This window comes from Ictidomys tridecemlineatus, chromosome 11, assembly GCF_052094955.1.
Source record: "Ictidomys tridecemlineatus isolate mIctTri1 chromosome 11, mIctTri1.hap1, whole genome shotgun sequence".
Lineage (NCBI taxonomy): Eukaryota > Metazoa > Chordata > Mammalia > Rodentia > Sciuridae > Ictidomys > Ictidomys tridecemlineatus.
Window position 1 is genome coordinate 131361271 of NC_135487.1, and position 22762 is coordinate 131384032.

Consider the following 22762-nt stretch of genomic DNA (forward strand, 5'->3'; position numbering starts at 1 on the left):
TAAAAAATAAATAAAGTATGGTGCAGAAAAAAAATATGTGCCAAAATGAATAGCTAGTAGTCATTTATTCACTATTTCAAAGAGATTTATTAAATGCCTATTATGTAATAAGGACTGCTTTAGACACTAGAATAGTGACAACCAAATAAGGATAGTATTATGTATTAATGAAGCTTACATTTTGTATTTGGTAGTGTGAATATATATAATTTACAAAGTAAGGAAATGAGAATAACTGAATAGATTTAAAAAAAAAATTTTTTTTAACTTGTAGATGAACAGAATGCCTTTATTTATTTTTATGTGGTGCTTAAGTTCAAACCCAGTGCCTCACACATACCAGGCAAGCTCTCTGCCACTGAACTACAACCCCAGCCCAAATGACTAGATTTTTTTTTTTTTTTAGTTGTAGATGAATACATTACCTTTACTTTTCTGAGGCGATGAGTGAGGATCAAACCAGTGTTTCACAAGTGCTAGGTAAGCACTCACCACTCAGCCACAACCCTGGCCCCAACTAACTAGATTTTACAAGGCATTACAGTGACTTATTAAAGGGCACATCCAAACCAATTAATCACACATATGAAATACAAATGTTTACATATAATTCAATACATCAAGAAAATGAGAATAAGAATTTAATGTATATGAATGAAGTCACTATTAGGAAAATCAGAGATACCACACTGTTTTTAAGACTTAAAGTTCTCTGGGGTAAACCAGTCTTAATTACCTGAAAACTCTAGATGTGGAAAGAAAAAATCTGAATTATTTTGTTTAAAAGAATATAAGTATTACCTTTTAAGCATTTGAGGGTTTCTGTGCTGCATACATCCACCCTCATAGTTGACAACTGTTTCTCTTTTAATTCTATCTGATCTTCTGAGCGCTTATATAGCAACAATTCTTCAATGAGGGCCTGAGACTGAAGACAGACCAGAGTCATATTTCATTTATAAGATCATTCAATTGTTTCTCCTTTTACCTCTCCCTTCATTTTTTTTCTCACAGTCAGGGATATCAAAGATAATTCTCATGTCAAAATTATATTTCAGTTACCTACTTTAATTATTCAAAGTTAAATTATGGATACAAGCTTAAGAAACAGATAAAGGTCCACTTAAATTTTTTTTTTAAATTTTATTTTTTGGTACTTGGGATTGAATCAGGGGTACAAAACCACTGAGCTACATCTCTAGCCTTTTTATTTTATTTTATCATTATTTTTTAGACAGGGTCTTGATAAGTTACTTAGGGCCTCACTAAATTGCTGAGGCTGGCTTTGAATTTGTGATCCTCTTGCCTCAGCCTCCTCAGTCACTGGAATAACAGGCATGTACCAACGCACCCGCTACTCACATTCTCTTTAAATTTTAGTTAGATAAACATAAGTCTTCTCAACAAAAATTCTAATTTAGCAGAATTTCACTAAAGAGCCTTCTTGTTAGCATAAATTCAATACAGAACTTAGTTGATACCACACAGTCTGGAAGGTTATATTTCTCATTAGACACATAAATTTCTAGACAATCTAATCCCAATCTGGATTTTATTAGAATGATTCAAGCATGTTTAGAACATAACCAATATAAAATTTAGTAAAAATAAATCTTACTAAACTATATTAAAAGGGATAGATAATGTTTTGCTCCAGTTAATATATTTAAGTTAACATTTAACTTACTCGAAACTCAGCAACTATCTTAGACTTGAGAGCAGCTTTTGGATTCGTGGATGCTGTTAGAATTAAACAAAAAGTCATTAAGAATATAAGGACCTGACTAAACTCAGGAAAAATCTTAGCTGTATAGTTAAGGGTGTACTCTTTGAACATATGGCAAACTTCCACATTTAAATCATAATATACTTCTTAGAATAAATAATGAACTATGAAATTTAAATACTCCCAAACGTAGTCAATATAAAAATAAACTATTTAGATAGGCCTAACCAACTTACCTCTAATTGGACCCTGAAGTCATGGAGTCCTAGACTCACTGATTTGGAGATACATGAAGTACCTGCTTTTTCTATACTGACTGAGAATGTAAGAGAGTCTCAAAACCTCAACATGACGATGTTTAGAAATAGGACATAAAATTAACCCTGAGCACTGGTTGAAAAATTTACTTTCAATTATCAACTCTATTCCCATATGTTTAGTTTTGGATTTATTTTCTGTTAACTCACTTCATAGCAAAAACAGGCAAGGACAGTTCTCAGTACATTATCACTGTGGATGAACTATGGCTGGAATGATGACTCTTGTTGTTTTAAGCATGCAACTTATGACAAAGATGTCAGAGGACTCCCCTTAACCATGATGAATATCATATGCTTGATGGAGCAAACCATTGCAAATGTCTTGTTCACCTCCCAATTCTCACTTTTACCTTGTTCCCTCCATACCTTCAAGTCTCTCAATATTCCTCAGTTTTCCCACAGAAGCCTATCACATGCAGTATTCCACTCCCTTGATCTCATGCTGGGTTAACATGATAAACACAACAGGAGCTCCAGTTAGAGAATGAGCTTCTTGCCAGGATATGAGGCCCATGTCTAATTGGTAGAATGTATCCCCAAATCTGAAGGATTTCATGGCTCCTACAAAAATGCTTCTCAATGCCTAGTCTCTTCTTCAGCTCTGTGGTTTAATGCCAGCTGCCTCTAACATCATATATCTTTGAACCTGAGAATTAGCCTGAGCACTATCAAGTTTTGTTTTGTTTTTCTTCTTTCAATTCCCCAACTACTCTTGAATCTTCACTCAATTAAACCCTTTTCTGCATTTTCTTTGTTTAATAGTGGTTTTTAAAGAGGTAACTTCATGGTAGCTTGTTTAATGTAAGTCACTGGGAGCCTCCCCGGCCTGGAAAACATAGGCTTGCCCATGGTTTATGCCAGGTACGATGTCAAATGGTCTACATTTTCTTCTGCTCCAAAAAGAGGAGGTAATTTTATATTAGTTGAGATTTTGTTCCTTACTTTGTGATTTCTTCCACTGCTTATTCGGTTGTTTGTTCAGATTTTCTTTCAGCTGCTTCTGAGTTTTGAAAGTGGTACCTGGAAAACATTTCAGTTTTTGCAATCTGGCATTATGGGAAGCTGTACTGTCTGTCCACTTCAGTGCCAAAGTTGTAGTATGAAAAAAGGCAATCCGAGACTGTGTTGTTTCTTTCTTTTCTTTAATTTTTATTAAAATTATCTATATATCTATATACCTATATCTATATAAACACCCACCAGATCTAAGAAGCCATCAAACAATTTCTATAAGATATTACTGATTCTGAAAAGAATAGGGCATAGGCTTAAAATATCATTTTAACAAATTCAAATGAAGAATTTAACAGCTTCTTAGAAGCTGCTATTTTGAAAGCAAATTTCTAGTCAAATAATGATCATGATAGCAGATTACCCCCAACTTCTATTCAATGACTTAATTACATGCATCAAATACATAAGGACAAAATTACTAAAAAAACAAAACAAAACAAAAAAATCCCAAAACACAGGTATATAACTTACTGCAAACCTCAATCAAAACAAAGTCTGAAGACTGCCAATATATACTTACTACCAAAAAGCTTAGGAAGAAATTAAACCCTGTACAAAAATTCTCCAATAGTAAGAGAACACAGTAGCATTTATTTATTTGAACAATGAAGAACACTTTTGAAATATTCAATTAAAGCAAATGCAGGAAAATAATCAGATGACTATCATCACTTATTATGTTCGATTTTTTTTTTTAGTCAATAAAAACAAAATCCAAATCCCTGCCTCTCAAATCAATTCCACTTAAATTTTAAATTCAAACAGATCTAGATTTTTACAAATACTTAATTTTTAAACAACAGGATCAGATTCAAAATTTTGTTTTTAATTATTATACAACCAGACTGGGTCTATAGATATATAATTGTACAGAGTGACTCAATTTTTGTTTTATGAGAGAAAAGACACTTACTCAAAGCCTCTCTCAATGCCACAATCATTTCTTCTGGGTATACATTTCTATCTTCCCAGATTTTAAAGATTCGTTCTATAGACTTGGAGACAGATGGATCCCTGAAGAAAAAGAGATTATAAAAAGATTGACTCACATTCAAAGCTAGAAATCTAAAAATCAACAAAATTACTATTTTCCAAGTTTTTCCTGATGTTTATTTTAAAATATTTTTTCCCTAAATGCTGAGTATTTTTATGATTAGATTGATGAACCAATTTGGTTTGGAATAAAAAGTTTTCATAAAATATAATTTTTTTTCTTAGTGTTTAGGGTTAAAGAAATCATAAAAACTTATTCAACACTTTTGTCAAGGACAAAGAGAGGGGGGATAGTAGAGGATAGGAAAGGCAGCAGAATACAATAGACACGAGTATGGCAATATGTAAATCAATGGAAGTGTAACTGATGTGATTCTGCAATCTGTATACGGGGTAAAAATGGGAGTTCATAACCCACTTGAATCAAAGTGTGAAATATGATATGTCAAGAACTATGTAATGGGGCTGGGGATGTGGCTCAAGCGGTAGCGCGCTCGCCTTGCATGTGTGCGGCCCGGGTTCGATCCTCAGCACCACATACCAACAAAGATGTTGTGTCCGCCGAGAACTAAAAAATAAATATTAAAAAAAAAAAAAAAGAACTATGTAATGTTTTGAACAACCAACAATAAGAAAAAAAAAAAGGACAAAGAGAAGGCTCTGGATGACATACTAAACTTTGTGATGGATATGAAGTAGATGCTAGTCAATGCACTAAATGACACAACTGGTATTCCGAAATATAGGTTGAATCTAACAAGATGAAATTTAATAAGAACCTGGTTCAAAAAACAAAACAAAATCCAAAATAATTCTGCCACTAAAAGACAAAACTTAACAATACTGTGCACTATATCCCCTCACTCCCCACTGCCTTATTCATTCATTCATTCATTCATTCATTCATTTATTTATTTATTTATTTATTTATTTATTGCAATGAGGATTAAACCCAGTGCCTCACACATACTGGGTGAGTGCTCTACCACTGAGCCACAACCTCAGCCCTCCCCCACTGCCTTTTATTTTTAACATTTTCCCCATTTAAAAAAAATTTTGTTCTACTTACACATGACAGCAGAATGCACTTCAATTCATTGTACACATAGAGCCCTACTGCCCTTTAAAGGCAATAATTAAATAATTCTAATAAATCCTGTTTCAATATGTTATCTAAAAAACTATCGAATGATACTGTAAGAATACATATCTAGAACGAGGGAGTTGAGATGTTATTGTTATTGTTTGGGCTCACATATGAGCTCTCAGTTCAGGTTGGTTATCCCACTTTAAAAGCAAAGTTGTGAAAGAAAAAATGAGACATAATTACCAGAATAAAGAATTATGTCACTATCCCCTTGCACTCTGACACACACACTGGGGCTTAACCCAGGATTATGCACATGCTACTTTCCAATCCCTTTTTATTTTATTTTACTTTGAGACAAGGTCTCACTAAGTTGCACAGTTGCTCTCAAACTGCATCATCTTCGTGAGTAGCTGGGATTACAGACATGTGCTACTAAGCTCAGCAAAACTATGTTTTAAGTGAACTATAGAAGGAATAAGAAAAAACAATGTTGAGAGGCTTGTGAAGAAGAGCAAGGAAATTAATCAGTGACAGGTGTAGTGGTGCACCTCTACAATCCCAGGGACTCCAGAGGCTGAGGCAGGAGGATCACAAGTTTAAGGCCAGCCTCAGCAATTTAGAGAAGACTCTCAGCAACTTAATGAGACTGTCTTAAAATAAAAAGGACTGGGGATGTAGTAGGTCAGTGGTAAACAGTGCCCTTAGGCTCAATAAAAAGATAAATCAGACTGATATGATCCTAGAAGACAAAACAAGGACAAAAGAAGACAGATATAGGAAAAGAAATTTTGTACAGATCTGAGAGAGAACCTTCTAACACCCTAAAACAGATCTGTCAAAAGACAAAATGGGAACTTCTAAAGTGAACTCATCAAACCATAAAGAAATGAAAGTAAAGATAATAAACTAACCTAATATCAACATAAGAGTCTATGTGTTCACAAAGGATTTCCTTTTTTTCCCCTAAGAATGAATAAAAAATAAAATAAAACAAAATTGTATTAAGATTCTAGAAAATCATGTTTTCTAGAAGTTTACTAACTACAATGGAAACTGTACTTTCATTTCTTCCTCATATTTTTTTTTATCCTGAGATACTTTTTCTCATAAAATACACAAGTAAAACACTGACAAAATTACAGGAAAGTAAAGAAAAAACTCCACTCGCTTTCACCAAATGAAATCTATAGGATAATAGTTTCAACACTACTTGTCTTTCATCATTTTATCCTATGAATGTTGATATTTGGAACCAATTATAAAACAGACACAACACACAAATTGCATTCTGTTCTTTTCGATTAACAATCATTTCCCAATGTTCCGATCAACTCTTTGTAAAGATTTTCTTTCTCTTTTTTAGGGTCAGGGATAGAGGGGCTTGCGTCTAGGGATGCTCTGCTCCTGAGCTACATATCCAGTCCATTTTGCTTTATGAGACAGTGTCTCACGAAGTTGCCCAGGCTGGCCTTGCACTTGCCATCCCCTGCCTTATTCCCCAGAGTGGATGGGATTATAGGGGGGTGCCCCTGCACTAGCATTTTCAATCACTATGCCATATTCCATTAAGATTTATGCATTTTTTTGGTTCAAGGTACTGAACCTAGGGGTGCTGAACCACCCAGCCACATCCCCAGCCCTTTTTAATAATTTACAGACAGGGTCTCACTGAGTTTCTGAAAGCCTTGCTAAGTTGTTGAGGATGGCTGGCTTTGAACTTGTGATTCCCCTGCCTCAGCCTCTAAAGCTGCTGCGATCACAGGTGTGTGCCACTGCGCCTGGCTTTAATTTTTATTCAATATTCCCAAGTACAAATTTATTAGGTCTCACACTATTTCCTTCTAAGGCTATTCTGAGGTATCTCATATATTTTATTGACAATATGTATGACTGACCCTTCTTCCCACTGCTTACTTTCCAGAGTAAAACTGATTCCGAATTTTATTGATGGTAAAGTATCTCAGCTGTTCCTTTTCAGTTAGCTTTTTTTTTTTTGGTACCAGAGGCTGAATTCAAGGGTATTCGACCACTGAACCACATCTGAGTTGCTTAGAGCCTTACTGTTGCTAAGCTGGCTTTGAACTTTTGATCCTCCTGTCTCGGCCTCCCAAGCCACTGGGATTACAGGCGTGCACTACTGAGCCTGGCCATTATTTTTTTGGCAAGAGCTCTATCACTGAGCCCCAGCACCCCCTTCCCTTTTTAAACAACAAACAAACAAACAAATATATATTTTTAGTTGTAGATGGAATCAATACCTTAGTTTAATTTATTATGTTAAAAATATTTTTAAATTGTAGATGGACATAATACCTTATTTATTCATTTTTATATGATGCTGAGGAATGAACCCAGTGCCTCACACATGCCAGGCAAGCACTTCACCACTGAGGTACAAACCCAACCCCCCCATCATTCCTTTTCATAATTTTTTTGAAGTAGGGTCTCTGCTAAGCCTCAGACTCCCAAGCTAAGGATTATAAGTGTGTGCCACCGAGCCCAGCTAGGCCTCTCATTCTAATCTTAAGTTTTCCAAATCCTTATTTTTCTCTTTTTTTTTAAAAAAAATATTTATTTTTTTGGTGTTAGTTGGGCACAATATCTTTATTTATTTATCTTTATGTGGTGCTGAGGATCGAATCCAGGGCCTCGCACTTGCTAAGTGAGAATTCTACCGCTGAGCTACAGCTCCAGTCCTCCTTATTTCTCTTAATGCAATGTAATTTCCTCAGAACTATATTCTAGTTTGTTATTTTTTACTTTTTTACTTTTTCAGAATTCTTACCCGCTGTTCATTTTATTTAATCTTTAATATTCCTTGCATAGGTGTTTTATATAGTCTGTTTAATACTAGGAATATAAACAACTCATGGGAGGCCAGAGTCAAAATCTGTTGCGGTTTTCACTTACGGTAGTGGTTTATTTCCCTGTGTTTGGAGATCTTTGTCTGTGAGTACCTATTTGTTTGATCTCAATCCATGGGACTTTTTGTGGCCTTCTGGATGACAGGGAGAACTAATGATACAAAGTTATACTAGCCTCCTCCAGAGCCCCTCTAACTGCTTTGGTCACAGGGTACTATTGATATGAATATACTGGGTTAATGTCAACTTGGCCGTTTTAATTTGTTTCATTCCCAAGTCAGCTAATATTTTGTCAGTTATGTAGCAACTGATACCTCTTTTCTTGTATAACCACAAAAGCCTGAAATTTTTGAACTTTAGGTAATACTAAAATACTATTTTTAAAAATCAAGGAAAAGACCTTGCCTTAATAGTAGCTTCTTTGTTGATCATCTGTTACTACCCATATGGGCAAAATTTACAGAAAAATACTCTATGGAAGAAAAAAAGGATGAGTGACAGGATGGATAGTAACTAATAATAACTCAATGTTAAAACTGCAGTGGGGGGGGGGGACTGGGGTTGTGGCTGAGAGGTAGAGCACTTGCCTAGCGCGTGCAAGGCCCTGGGTTCGATCCTCAGCACCACATAAAAATAAATAAATAAAAATAAAGGCATTGTGTACAACTAAAAGAAATAAATATTTTTAAAAAATTCAGTCTCAGGTTTCTTTTTTTCTTTTCTTTTGCACAGTATGGGGGATAGGGACTTCTACATTGCCCAGGCTGGCCTTAAATTTGTGATCCTCAATCTTCTGAGCTGCTGATATTATATGAGCCATCATGCACAGCTCTTAAAGTAATTTGAGTAAGATAATACTGCTATAGTTAGAATGGCTTAAAAATCTAATTAACATTTCTTAAATTCTCCATCTGCTAACTTAGATTTGCTTAATTCATTAATATTCTTTAGAAATACACTCTGGCTGAGTGTGGTAGCACAGGCCTATTATCCCAGCTACTTTAAAATCCCAGTTACTGGGGAGGCTGATGCAGGAGAATTGCAAATATCAAGCCTCTCACTAGATAACTGAGTAAGACCCTGTCTCAAAATTTAAAAATAAAAAGGACTGGAAATGTAGCTCAGTGGTAGAGCACTTGCCTAGCACACACATAAGGCTTTGGGTTTAATCCCCAGTTCCTCGAAATAAACAAATAAACCCCAAACATTCTGATGGCATCCACAGCAAATGATTAAAACCTCACTTTGTCTTATAGGGAATGAGATTGTAAGTAGTGTTTTGGGGTTAGATTTCTGCATTTATAAACTTACTTAGTAGGTAATTTCTGTGAGCTTCAGGATTTTTAGCTAGGTTTCCTTATTTAAAGAAACACAGAGCTCTCAAACCCTATGGTTCAATCATCTCTTGCCTTTAGGAATTTTTCCAAAATAAAATCTAAACAAAATAAAGTCTAGAATAGCAGTTTTCCTTACTTTGTTATCCTATATAGTAAAGCACTTATCTGCAACTGATCATGATTTCAATTTCTATAGAATTATAATTTACAATTATTACCATAGATATCATACACTTAGTTATAAACTTTTCTTACTTGATTTATAATAATAACAAAAAAATTAGTTGACCTTGCAGAATTGTTATGATATTCAAGAGATGCTTTCTTGCAAGACCTATCTCCACCACTTTAAAACAGCAAGGTCTAGCAAATTATTTCATAGTATAAAGTTCAAAAGAATACAAGTGGAAGTACCCAGGTGTCACAGTTAAAATACAACTAAACAGCATAATCACATGCTTTACTTAGGGGAGTACTCCTTTATCAATATCTTATCACCAGGATATTATCAGAATAATGTGCTATTTCTGTTTTCTTTCTTTTCTTCTTTTTTTATTTTTTGGTACTAGGGACTGAACCAGGGTGTTTAACCACTGAGCCACATCCCCAGCTCTTTTCTATATTTTTATTTAGAGATAGGGTCTTGCTAAATTGCTCTAGGACTTGCCAAGTTGCTGGGGCTGGCTATGAACTTTCAATCCTCTGCCTCAGCCAAACCGCTGGAATTATAGGTATGTGTTACCAGTCCCAGCTTTAATGTGCTATTTCTTACAGATTCTTTTTTTTTTTTTCCTTTGCATCACTGGGGCTTGAACCCAGGGACCTGCATAGGTAAATATACACCTAAGTAAGTATATACCCAACCCATCTTATAGGTTCTTAGTAAATATTTGCTAAATACCTGAGAGGAAGACTAAATAGGTCAATTTATAGGGGAGGCAGTCAGTACCTTAAAAACAAAAACAAAAAAACCTCAAGGCTTAGAAATACTAGATGAAAACAGATCTTATATCACTTTGAAAACTCAAAAACTTGCTGCTCTGTATCTTCTAAAATTCACACTTATTCATCTATGACACAAAAATTCCTTAGTGTATACTTGGTTTTTAGTTTTACAGTGTCTCTGCAATGCAAGTTTAATCTTCTTTTGTTTTTATTCCAGGGGTTAAACCCAGGGGCACTTAACCACTGAGACAAATCCCCAGCCCTTTCATTTCCTCCCTCCCTCCTTCCTTCCTTCCAATCAGTTACACATGACAGCAGAATGTTCTTTGCCCCTTTCATTTTTTGAGACAGGGTTTCATATTTTATCTTGAGACAGTTGCTTAGGGCCTTGATAAGTTGCTGAGGCTAGTCTTGAACTTGTGATCCTGTTGCCTCAACCTCCTGAGCTATGTGCACCACTGTACCTGGCTGGAAGTTTAATCTTGCTGTAAAGAAATTTACAGATATTTGTTCTTTAAGTCCCTCCTCCCTCCACCGCACCAGTTCTGGGGATTGAATCCAGGGCCTCCTTGTGCATGCTAGGAAAGCACTCTGCTACTGAGCAACATCCCTAGTCTTTTGTGTGTGTGTGTGGTGCTGGAGATTGAACCCAGGGCCTTGTGCATGTGAGGCAAGCAGTTTACTGTATATCTCCAGCTCTAATTATATTATTTTAAGACAGGGTCTCACTAAGTTGCCCAGGCTGGCTTCAAACTTGCAATCTTCCTTCCTCAACCTCCTCAGTAGCTGGGATTTTGTGTGTGTTTTCCATGTTGTAAGGGTCTTTCATCCCCTATAATCATAAAAATATTCATATTTTCTTCAAAATTTTTTCTTTGGTGGTGCTGGGGATCAAACCAAGAGTCTCATGAGTGCTAAGCACAAATTCTGCCACACAGCCAGCTACAACTTCAAACATGCTAAGATTTTGTTTTTCATATCAAGGTAATTCATTTGTAATGTGTGTGTGTGATAGGAAAACATTTTATTTTTTCTAAGAGAAAGTATCATATCCCAGAATCTCTTATTAAGAGTTCATTTTCTAGGGGCTGTGGCTCAGTGGTAGAGCACTTGCCTAGCATGTGTGAGGCACTGGGTTCAATTCTCAGCACCACATATAAATAATGAATAAAATGAAAGTCCATCAATATCTTAAAAAAAAAAGAGTTCATCTTTCCCCCAGTGATTTAAATACAACTTCTATAATTGGCAAAGGTGACCACAAACATATAGGTCCACTTCTGTGCTCTAAGTTTTGTTATTTAAGTCTATTTCACCATTCTACACCACACCGCTTTAATTACTACAAAGTTATTACCTTCTGAATGTTTGTGTTCCATTAAAATTATTTTTTTTCCCTTTCTTCCTTTTTTTTTTTTTTTTTTTGTACTGGGGATTGAACTTAGGGGCCCTTGACTACTGAGCTACATCCCCAGCCCTATTTCTCTAAGACACAGACTCAAAGAGTTGCTTAGCATCTCGCTTTTGCTAAAGCTGGCTTTGAACTTGAAACCCTCCTGTCTCAGTCTCCTGAGCTGCTGGTGGGTGCCACCATGCTTGGCCAATTTATTTATTTTTAGGTGCTGCTTAAAATTGAACCCAGTGCCTTATATGTACTAGGTAAGCACTCTACTATTTATTGAGCCACAATCCCAGCCCTTCATGTTACCCCAAGGTGATAGGTAGTATTTAGCAGGTAGAGCCTTTGGGAGGTGATTAGTGCCCTTATAGACTTTTTGTTGTCCCAAATTGCAAAAATTGGTTCTTAACTTTTTGTTTGAATTATCTATGATATTGCAAATAACTGAAATGTATCTATTTTGTTTGCTATCTGGTATTCCAATATGCCATAATTTAACCACTTTATTGCAGGAAAATATCTGACTTGTTTCTAATTCTCATGAACATTAACAATGTCACTGTAAATTGATCAATTCTCTTCTATTGATCTTGCTGCACCTGTTTATGGGCATAAACACTTAGCTTGAGAATGAAAATCACTAGATCACAGGGTATAAATAACAAACTGTTTTTAAAAAGGTTGCACCAGCTGGGAGTGACGGCATACCACCTGTAATCCTACTAGCTTGGGAGGCTGTAAACCTAGTAAGACCCTGTTTCAAAATAAAAAAAGGGTTGAGGATGTGGCTGAGTGGGACCAAAGGATGGGGAGGGGAATAGTACCAGTGGGACATGGTGGCCATTCCCAGCAATTTTGTAAAACACTATCTCAAAAAAGAAGGTATGGTGGGGGGTAGAAAGATAGTGGAATGAGATGGATATCATTAACCTAGGTACGTTTATGAAGAAACGAATGGTGTGACTCTACCTGTGTACAACCAGAGAAATGAAAAATTGTGCTCCATATGTTACCATGAATTGAAATGCTTTCTGCTGTCATGTATAACAAATTAGAATAAATAAATTAAAAAAGAAGAAGAAGAAATGGGGGCTGGGGCTGTAGCACAGTGGCAGAGTGCTTATCTAGCATGTGTGAGGCACTGGGTTTAATCTTTAGCATAAAAATAAATAATTATTAAAAAGAAAAAGCAAGGACCCTGGGGGGAGGGAAAATAAAAGGTATGGTGATTTAGCTCAGTGGGATAAAGTATTAGGAAAAATAAAAGTTTTTTGGATCAATCAATTCTCATTGACATCAGTATATGAGAGTTTCCATTGCGTCATAATTTTGCTAATGCTGGTATTGATGAACTTTAAAATTTTTGCCCCGAGAGATATTCATGTTGGTATTTTTTTAAAATATTTTTTTAGTTGTAGGTGGACATAATACCTTTAATTTGTTTATTTTTGTATGGTGCTGAAGATCAAACCCAGGGCCTCACATGTGCTAGGCAAGCACTCTACCACTGAGCTACAAACCCAACACTGGAATGACATTTAAAGGTTAGAAAAAGCAGAAAGGATTCTCCTTTTGGTGTGTGGTTCTCAAGTGAATCCACACACAGCAGTCCAGTGAGGAATGCTCTCCAGCCTGTTTCTTTGCTACCACAACAGTAGACAGCATTACAATAATCCACTCTCTCCTCCAGTCTAGATCTCACTTGGAGGAGGGACTCCTTAGATCTAGAGATTGTAGTTGCTTTCTGTGGACATTATCCTATCAAAGCTTTTATTCGATTTAGTAGTTAACCACCTAAATCTATTTAACAATTCTTTATGTTAAATTTTCCCTGTTTAAATTACTAGTGTGTATTTTTCTTTCCTGATTGGAATCTGACTGACAGAGTATGTAATGATGTATTTCAGCAGTTCTTGTGCTGACAGGTGCTATCCCAAAAGAAGGCAGAAGCAGATAAAAGAGTTTAGGCATTTGCTATTAAGTCAGATATTAAAGGGTGTGCAAGAAGGTAATATAATATTACTGTTCTTATCAATTCTTTTTAATGTGCTTATTTTTCATTAAAGTGTTTTTTTAATTTTTATTGTTCTAAAAGTGATTAACAGTTGCTGGACTATAATCCCACCAACTCTGGAGGCAGAGGCAGGAGGACTGTAAGTTCAGGCCAGCCTAGGCAACTTAGTAAGATCTTGTCTTAAAATAAAAAATAAAAAGGGCTAGGGATATAACTTATGGTAGAATGCTCCTGGGTTCAATTCCCATTATTGCAGGGTGGGGAAAAAAAAAGTGATTAATAGGGGAAAAAATGATCAATATATATTCAAACAATTTCCCAGTTTTAACTTCTAACATAAATGCCAGATAAAACTGTCTTTCTTCTTTATTTGCAATTCTTTATGTATTGTGGATATGAACCTTTGGTTAACTGCACTGTAGATATTTTCTCCTAATTTGAGGCTATGAGGCTTGTCTTTTCACCCTTTGAATAGTGTCTTTTTTGTGTGGCTGGTAGTACTAGGGATTAAATCCAGGATCTCCTGCATACTAGACAACCATAATCTACCAATGAGCTACATCCCACTCCAAATATTTCAATTAAATCGACAAATGCATTAAAATAGGTTGGAAATACTCTAGAGCTTACATATATTACTAATAGTATTATAATTATTGTATTATTATTATTATATAAATATAATTATATTACTACATCCAGGGTCTCCTGCATACTAGGCAAGCATACTCTACCAATGAGCTACATCCCAATCCAAATATTTCAATTAAATCGACAAGTACATTAAAATAGGTTGGAAATAATCTAGAGCTTACATATTACTAATAGTATTATAATTACTATATTATTATTATATAAATATAATTATAGGGCTGGGGATGTGGCTCAAGCAGTAGCGCACTCGCCTGGCATGCGCGGGGCACTGGGTTGGATCCTCAACACCATATAAAAATAAAATAAAGATATTGTGTCCACCTAAAACTAAAAAATAAATATTAAACAAATAAATAATTATATTAATGCTATATTTAAGTTTACATAGATGTTCCACATCTGAAATGAGATGAAATGGGTAGCTGAGTTCAGTAATCTTATGAGGTCAGATCAAGAGATATCCTCCTATATAGTCTTCAAGAAGATATATATAGGGCTAGGGCTGTAACTCAGTGGCAGAGCATTTGCCTAGCATTTGTGAGGCACCCAGTTTGATCCTCAGCACCACATAAAAATAAAAAAAAGAAGATACTTTTCTTTCCTGATTGCAATACTGTCCTTATCATTTCTTTAATATTTATTTTTTTGCTGGACACAATGTCTTTGTTTTATTTATTTTTATGTAGTGCTGAGGATTGAACCCAGGGCCTCACACATGCTAGGTGAGAGCTCCACCACTGAGCCACAACTCCAGCCCTCAATTGTTTTTAATATGCTTATTTTTCATTAAAATGTTACTTACAGCAGTTGTAATATGCTTCTTCCACATTCAGGTATTTAATTACATGGAATTAATATCTGTGTATGGTAAAAATGGAATCTAATTTCATTTACTTATGAAAAAAGTCAATATCAGCATTATTTATTAAAACATTCATTTTCTACCACCTGCAGTGTCTTACAAAAATCAAGTATACACAGATACATTAGTCTAGTTGTAGGCTGTCTGTTATGTTCCACTAGTTTCTTTGTTTATCATAGACCAATATTACACTGCTAGGTGCATTCTACTACTGAGCAACATTTCTAGCCCCTGAACCAGGGTCTTGCTAAGTTGCCTGGGTTGCCCTAAACTTGTGATCCTGCCTCTCAGTCTCATGAGTCACTGGGATTACAGGCAGGTGCCACTGTACCTAGCTATTTATTTTAGCTTTCTAATAAATTTTGGTTATCTAGTAGAGCAAACCCTCCCACCTTGTTATTCTTCAAAAATTTCTTGTCTTTATTTTACCATTGGTGGTGGGCAGATAGGACAGACAGACGTGGTTCATCTGCACTTTCATTTGAAATTCAATTTGTAGAATTGAACGGAAAAAAAAAAAAACAGCCTCAGATCTTATTGAAGATTGTGTGATATTTATAAGTCAGTATTGTCAAAAACTCAATCTTCCCTCTTTACAAATATTTATTTTGGTACAATGTTTCCCTTCCTCCCTGCCTCCCTCCCTCCCTCCCTTCCTTCCTTCCTTTCTTCCTTCCTTCTTTCCATTCTTTCTTTCTTTCCACCAGGAATTGAACTCAGAGGCACTGGACCACTGAGCCACACAACCCCAGCCCTTGCAATTAATTGTTGATACTTTGACATTAAGTTATTTTAAAACAATTATACACTCTAATCTGTTACTCTTTTTAATCTTTTTTTTTGGGGGGGTACCAGGGATTAAACTCGGGGGCACTCAGTCACTGAGCCACATCCCAAGCCATATTTAGTATTTTATTTAGAGACAGGGTCTCAGTGAGTTGCTTAGTGCCTCACTTTTGCTGAGGCTAGCTCTGAACTCATGATCCTCCTGCTTCAGCCTCCTGAGCAGCTGGGATTATAAATATATGCACCACTGTGCCCAGACAGTATGTTTCTTAATTATATCTTAGAATTTTCTTCACAACCCAGTTGATGCCAAACAAGGTGATATCCTGCCTTCTTGTTTTAGTTCTCATGCTATGAGCAAATATCCTTTCTACAGTCTATTTAGTGCCATGTTTCTTAGAACTTTTTGTGCATTTTGTTGATGATTTCATTGTTTAGAAATAGCTCCAGAGAATAGTGCCGGATTACTGTCTACCATCCCTAAATTTAAGAAACCTGTGATATGCCTTAGGAAGCAAATGTGTGTGTACAAAAATGTTATTCAGGAGTTAGTTACAGTGCTGCTGGCTGTGAGTTCAATGTTAATTAATCAACAACATATATTAAATAAGGTTATTTAAATAGAAATACTTAAAACAAGCTTACTATATTCACTGGTTGATGAGCTGTTGTAATCAGGTGCTCACAGGAATCCAACTCTGTATACCCTGTATTTCTCTGAGGAGCAATAATGATTCAGCATGCACTAACTGAGTGAACAGGATTACTTTACAAAACATAAGTGCTACAAATAATAAGAATAAACTGTGGACTGGTGATGTAACTCAGTTGAAAAGTACTTCTGGGATCAATCCTGGGTAACCAAAAAAAAAAACAATAACAACAAAATATTGTATTTCATTTTTCTTACCAGTAAAAATGATTAGTTGAAATGTTTGCTGGGTGTGGTGGCACATGCCTATAATCCCAGTGGCTAGGGAGGCTGAGACAGGAGGATCAAAGCCAGCTTTAGCAATGGCAAGGTGCTGTAACTCAGTGAGACCCTATCTCTAAATAAAACACAAAATAGGGCTGGTGATGGGCTCAGTGGTCAAGTCTCCTTGAGTTTAATCCCTGGTTACCAAAAAAAGTTTTTAATTTTTCTAATTTTCTTAAATATGATTAAGATAATGAATTATCCTGTATTGACTGGAGTCCCCAATCTTGCTAACTCTAATTAATGTCAGTTAGTTCATCTGTAGATTCTTTTGGGTTTCCTATGTATACAGCCATATCTTTAAAATCATTCACAATTTTGTTTGTGTGTTTTCTAATACTTTCATTTGTACCATATATTTATTTTTCTTGCCTTATTGCCCTGGCTAAGAACTTCACTGCAAAGCACTGGGCATCATCCTTGTTTTGACAGCTGAAGTTTGTTATTTTTGGAAGAAATTCACCACTAGACAGAAGTCCCTTTCTATTACTGAGTCCTTTTATTAAGGAATGAAAATTTAATGCATTTTTCCTAAATTTTTTGAAATCATCACAAGATTTTTCTTTTACTTCTCAAGCATTAATTTATTTTTCAACTAAACCACATTTCCATTCCCAGGATAAACCCTATTATAGTTAAGATGATTTATCCTAATTATGATACACTAGACTCAGTTTTTTTCCTATCTATGCTCATAAATATAATTCTATTAATTTTTTTCTTTCTCATCTTTTCCTAGTTGGGTTTTGGTGTCAAAATGAATTACAGTAGAGGGGGTAGAGAGAAAAGAGGGGAGGGGAGGGGGGATAGTAGAGGATAGGAAAGGCAACAGAATACAACAGACATGAGTATGTCAATATGTAAATCAATGGAAGTGTAACTGATGTGATTCTGCAATCTGTATACAGGGTAAAAATGGGAGTTCATAACCCACTTGAATCAAAGTGTGAAATATGATGTCAAGAACTATGTAATGGGGCTGGGGATGTGGCTCAAGCGGTAGCGCGCTCGCCTGGCATGCGTGCGGCCCGGGTTCGATCCTCAGCACCACATACCAACAAAGATGTTGTGTCCACCGATAACTAAAAAATAAATATCAAAATTCTCTCTCTCTCTCTCTCACTCACTCTTAAAAAAAAAAAAAAGAACTATGTAATGTTTTGAACAACCAATAAAAAAAGAAAAAAAAAGTTATACAAGTTATCATTAAGATGAGTTGAGAAACATTTTCTTTGAAAAAAATTGTGCCTTAATATTGGAATGATTCTTTTCCTTCAAAATTTGGAAAGAATGTAGGTCAGGGATATTTCTTTTTGACATTAGGGATTAAATTGAGGGGTGCTCTATCATTAAACTGCATCCTCAGCCCTTTCTATTTTTTAGTTTTAAATGTGAGTCAGGATCTCACTAAATTGTCCAAGCTGGCCTTGAACTTACAATCCTTCTTCCCCAGTCTCCTTAGTTGCTAGAATTACAGGCATGTGCCACCACACCCAGTTCAAATTTATCTACTTCAGATACTTTTAAAGGAACTTAACCACTGCCTAAATTTTCAAATTTATAGGTATCCTTTTCTTATGGACTGTAACATCTGTAATAATGTCCTCCTTTTGACATTGCTAATAATATTTATGCCCTTTCTTTCTTGTGGTGATGAATCTCATGTAAAATTTTTCAGTTTTATTATTTTTCTTAAAAAAACCTAATGTTTTCTTTGTTAACCTTTTACTGTATATTTGTTTGGCTTTGCGGTATCTTATTCCTAATTTTTATATTATGGGGAAATACATGCAAAATTCGTATATTAACTTTTTGTGTGTACATGGTGGGGATCAAACCAAAGATCTTAATAGCACATACTCTATCACTGAATTATACCTCCAACTCTGTATCTTAACCTTTTAAGTGTACAATTTGATAACATTAAGTATATTCATATTGTTGTGCAACTATCACCACCATTCATATATTTCCAAAATTTTCTTTATTGTGCAAAACTAAAACATGCATGGTGGCACATGCCTCTACTCCCAGGTGCTTGGGAGGCTGAGGTGGAGGATTACAAGTTAAAAGCTAGCATCTTAGTGAGGCCCTAAAGCAACTTAGAGAGACTCTGTCTCTCTTTTTTAAAAAAAAAAAAAAAAAAAAGAGTTTGGGATGTGGTTCAGTGGTGCAGTGTCTCTGGATGGATTCAATCCCTGGTACCAAAAAAAGCCACCACTACCCCCAAATAAACAAACAAACAAAAAACCTCTGAAACGCAATACGTATTAAACAGTAATTTCCCATCCTACTCTCTACTCCAGCCACTGGCAACCACTATTCTTCTTTCCGCCTTCATGAACTTGAATATGAGGTACCTCACAACATATTGTTTATTTTGCTCTTTTTTTTGAACTTCTGATATGAGTTGAGAAACATTTTCTTTGAAAAAAATTGTGCCTTAATATTGGAATGATTCTTAGCTCATTTTTTGGATAGATTTATGTTCCTTTAGAAGTACTTTATTTATTAATCTGTTTAATCTTCACGAAATCTCTAAGAGACAATCTACACTATTATTCTCAATTTACAGGTGAAAAAAGAAGGACAAGAAAGTTAAATAGCTATTCCAACAAGTGATAGACTTTTAAATCAAGGCAACTTGATTCCAAAACTGGCATTCTAACCTCCAAACTCTGCTGTTTCCCCAAAAGAGGAGATATACCAAGAATAAACACACACATAGGCAAGGACGGAAAAAACATCAAGATATTATTGCAGAGGCTTTAAGTGTCTTCCTCAGTGCTTGAGCCATCTTAGTTACACGTTTCTCTGGATATGGTACTACAATGTAAAAAGAAGTCAGCAAAGGCTACCGAGTGACATGATCTCATTTTTTCATATTTTTAAAATTATAGGCGGACACAATACTTTTATTTTATTTTATGTAATGCTGGGGATCAAACCCAGTACCTCAAGCATGCCAGGCGAGCACTCTGCCTCTAAGCCCCAGCCCCAGCCCCAGCTCCTCATCCTTTCATATTTTTTAATGTTCAATTTCCAGTCTTAAAATGGTTTTATACCACTGATTTAATCATCAGTATTCTTGTCTGCAAAATAATAATCATTTTTAATTTTCTGGTACTGGAGATTGAACTCAGGGACACTCAACCACTGAGCCACACCCCCAGCCCTACTTTGTATCTTATTTAAAGACAGGGTCTCATTGAGTTGCTTAGTGCCTCACCATTGCTGAGGCTGGCTTTGAACTTGGGATCCTCCTGCCTCAGCCTCCTGAGCTACTGGGATTATGGGCATATGCCAATGTGCCCAGCTCAAAATAATAATCTAGTGGTTTGAGGATCAAAGCAGATATCAAAGATAGAAAGGAATTTTTTAAATCATAAAGCAATATAAAAATATATTTTAATCAATGATCAAAGTATTTACTTGGTAACATTAATTTGAAATAATAATAATGGCATAAATTTTCCTCTTTATCATCGAAATCATCAAAACAGCACTAACATTTACGTGTTTGAATTCCGGTCATTGTTCTAAGACCTTGTGTGTATTAGTAACTCATGTATTTATTGTACTCTATGGGATAGTAATATTATCGGTTCTTCATGCAGGTAAGAAAACTGAGATTAATTTAAATTGCTTAATGTTATAGAGCTGGAAGATGGTATAGCTAGGATTCAATCCAAGCTGGTTACAGAGCTTATGGTAATTAATTATTAAAACATCTCTCTAGGGCTGGGGATGTGGCTTAAGCGGTAGCTCGCTCGCCTGGCATGCGTGCGGCCTTGGTTCAATCCTCAGCACCACATACAAACAAAGATGTTGTGTCCACCGATAACTAAAAAATAAATATTAAAATTCTTTCTCTCCTCCCTCTCTCTCTCTTAAAAAAAAAAAAAAAAAAAAAGGATTTTCTTTAAAAAAAAAAAAAGATTTCAGAAATAGGAAGAAGAAATAAAATGTGTTTAAGGGGGGGAAAAAGTGGGAGGGGAAGCCTGGGGTTAGCACAGTGGTATGGCACCTGCTAGTGCACATAAGGCCCTGTGTTCAATCCCTAGCACCACAACAAATAAACAGAAGCAGAAGTTAGAAAGAAGCATTGTCAGAGGTATGACCAGGAGATACATTTGTTGAGGGCTCTACAATCCCAGCCCTGGCAAAAAATTCTTCAGAAGAAAAATGTGTAAATGAGCCATTTGGGCAAATATCTTCAGATCTTCAAGCATGTGCAACTACTATGGTTCTTACTACTAGGTGAAAAGGAAAACTAAAATCCTATATTTTCTAAACTTAGATCCCAAAGAGTAATGAGAATTTACTTACTTCACTAGAGCAGCTGCTTCAGGAAGTACATCAGCAAACGACTCACGGAATATGATTGCATTTTTCCGTTTACAGTTCTGTATGACATCATTGGCAAGGTAAAAGAGATTCAAACGGTGGGGATATGCAGCTAGAGATGACAAGAGACAATAAAAACCAAATGAGTCATTTTATACTTAAACTTACTCCAAATATAGTGTTCTCAAACAATAGCTGGTTTTTTTTTTTTCTCTTTTTTACACAGATATAAAAGGATGGATGAAAAAAAACTGACAAATGATCTAATCAATCTTTTTGTACTAAGAATCTTGACTACCGGGTTAAGTTTCTGCTTAAGGCACTCAAGTAGATTTCTTCTTCACTTTGTACACATCTAGTGCTAAAGATAAAATTATTTTCCCAAATATTTGGGAAGACAAAAAAAAAACTGAATACACTCAACCTGTTGCAGCAATATAAAGGTTAGTGGAAAGAACATGGCCTTTGGAATCTAATTAGAATATAACTGTATGCTGGGTAGAGTGGCATATGCCTATAATCCCAGCAACTCAGGTGACTAAGACAGGAGAATCACAAGTTTGAGGCCAGCCTAGGCATCTTAGATCCTGTCTCAAAAAAAACAAAACAAGGGGCTGGGGATGTGGCTCAAGTGGTAGCGCGCTCGCCTGGCATGCGTGCGGCCCGGGTTCGATCCTCAGCACCACATACAGACAAAGATGTTGTGTCTGCCAAGGACTGAAAAATAAATAAATAAATTCTCTCTCTCTCTCTCTCTCTCTCCCTCCCCCACCCCTCCTCTCTCTTAAAAAAAAAAAAAACAAAAAACAAAAAACAACCAAAGGCTCAGTGGTAGAATGTCCATAGGTTTAATCCACAAAATCCCATAATAAAAAAAGAATGTAATTGTGTAAACTGCTAGCATTACTATACGGAGAATTTTTTCATCAACTAATCCAGATACTGCTTGGGCACACCTAAGTCTTACCATCTACTGGAAAGTAAGTTCTACTTTCATTGCTAGGTAGGTGTCCATGGAAATAATTTGAATCTATGTACATACCCTAACAAGGCAAAATCTTTTTCTCTCTCTTTTTTTTTTTTTTTTTTAAAGATAAGGTCTAGAGGCATACACCACTGGGTCTAGATAAATTCATTAACTAGAATCTTGAGCAAAGCCACCCAAGTTTCAATAGTACGCTGGGAATTTCAAAATTCATATGGATAATCCATCACATTTTTCTAGTTTCTCAGATTCCTTGATCTCAAATTCAGTGACCTCTAAGAACCAGCCCTTGTATATTTTAAATTTCCTTCTGACCACACCCTCCCACTCCTACTATATTTTTTCTTCAATTTCATCAAGATCTCACTTTTTAATTTTCTCTAACTCCTCAGTCTTTTCTAGTATCCAATTCTTTATCAATTCCTGTGAATTTAATCTATTATTTAAATG

The 22762-nt window shown here is 35.6% G+C and overlaps 1 protein-coding gene across 6 annotated transcripts in view; it reads right to left on the reverse strand.

The window, feature by feature from the left end:
• Rprd2 (regulation of nuclear pre-mRNA domain containing 2) overlaps positions 1 to 22762 on the reverse strand; it is an 81152-nt gene that overhangs the window by 19826 nt on the left and 38564 nt on the right. For 3 of the 6 annotated variants that reach the window (XM_005331160.3, XM_078027633.1, XM_040287515.2), the window contains exons 2-6: positions 21310 to 21439; positions 3974 to 4074; positions 2989 to 3066; positions 1688 to 1740; positions 802 to 928 (exon numbers count right to left, since the gene is read on the reverse strand). In XM_005331160.3, coding sequence (XP_005331217.2) covers positions 802 to 928; positions 1688 to 1740; positions 2989 to 3066; positions 3974 to 4074; positions 21310 to 21439 — 489 coding nt within the window. The remainder of the gene's footprint in view (positions 1 to 801; positions 929 to 1687; positions 1741 to 2988; positions 3067 to 3973; positions 4075 to 21309; positions 21440 to 22762) is intronic. The other 3 variants (XM_021730414.2, XM_040287516.2, XM_040287514.2) reach the window with 2 other exon arrangements.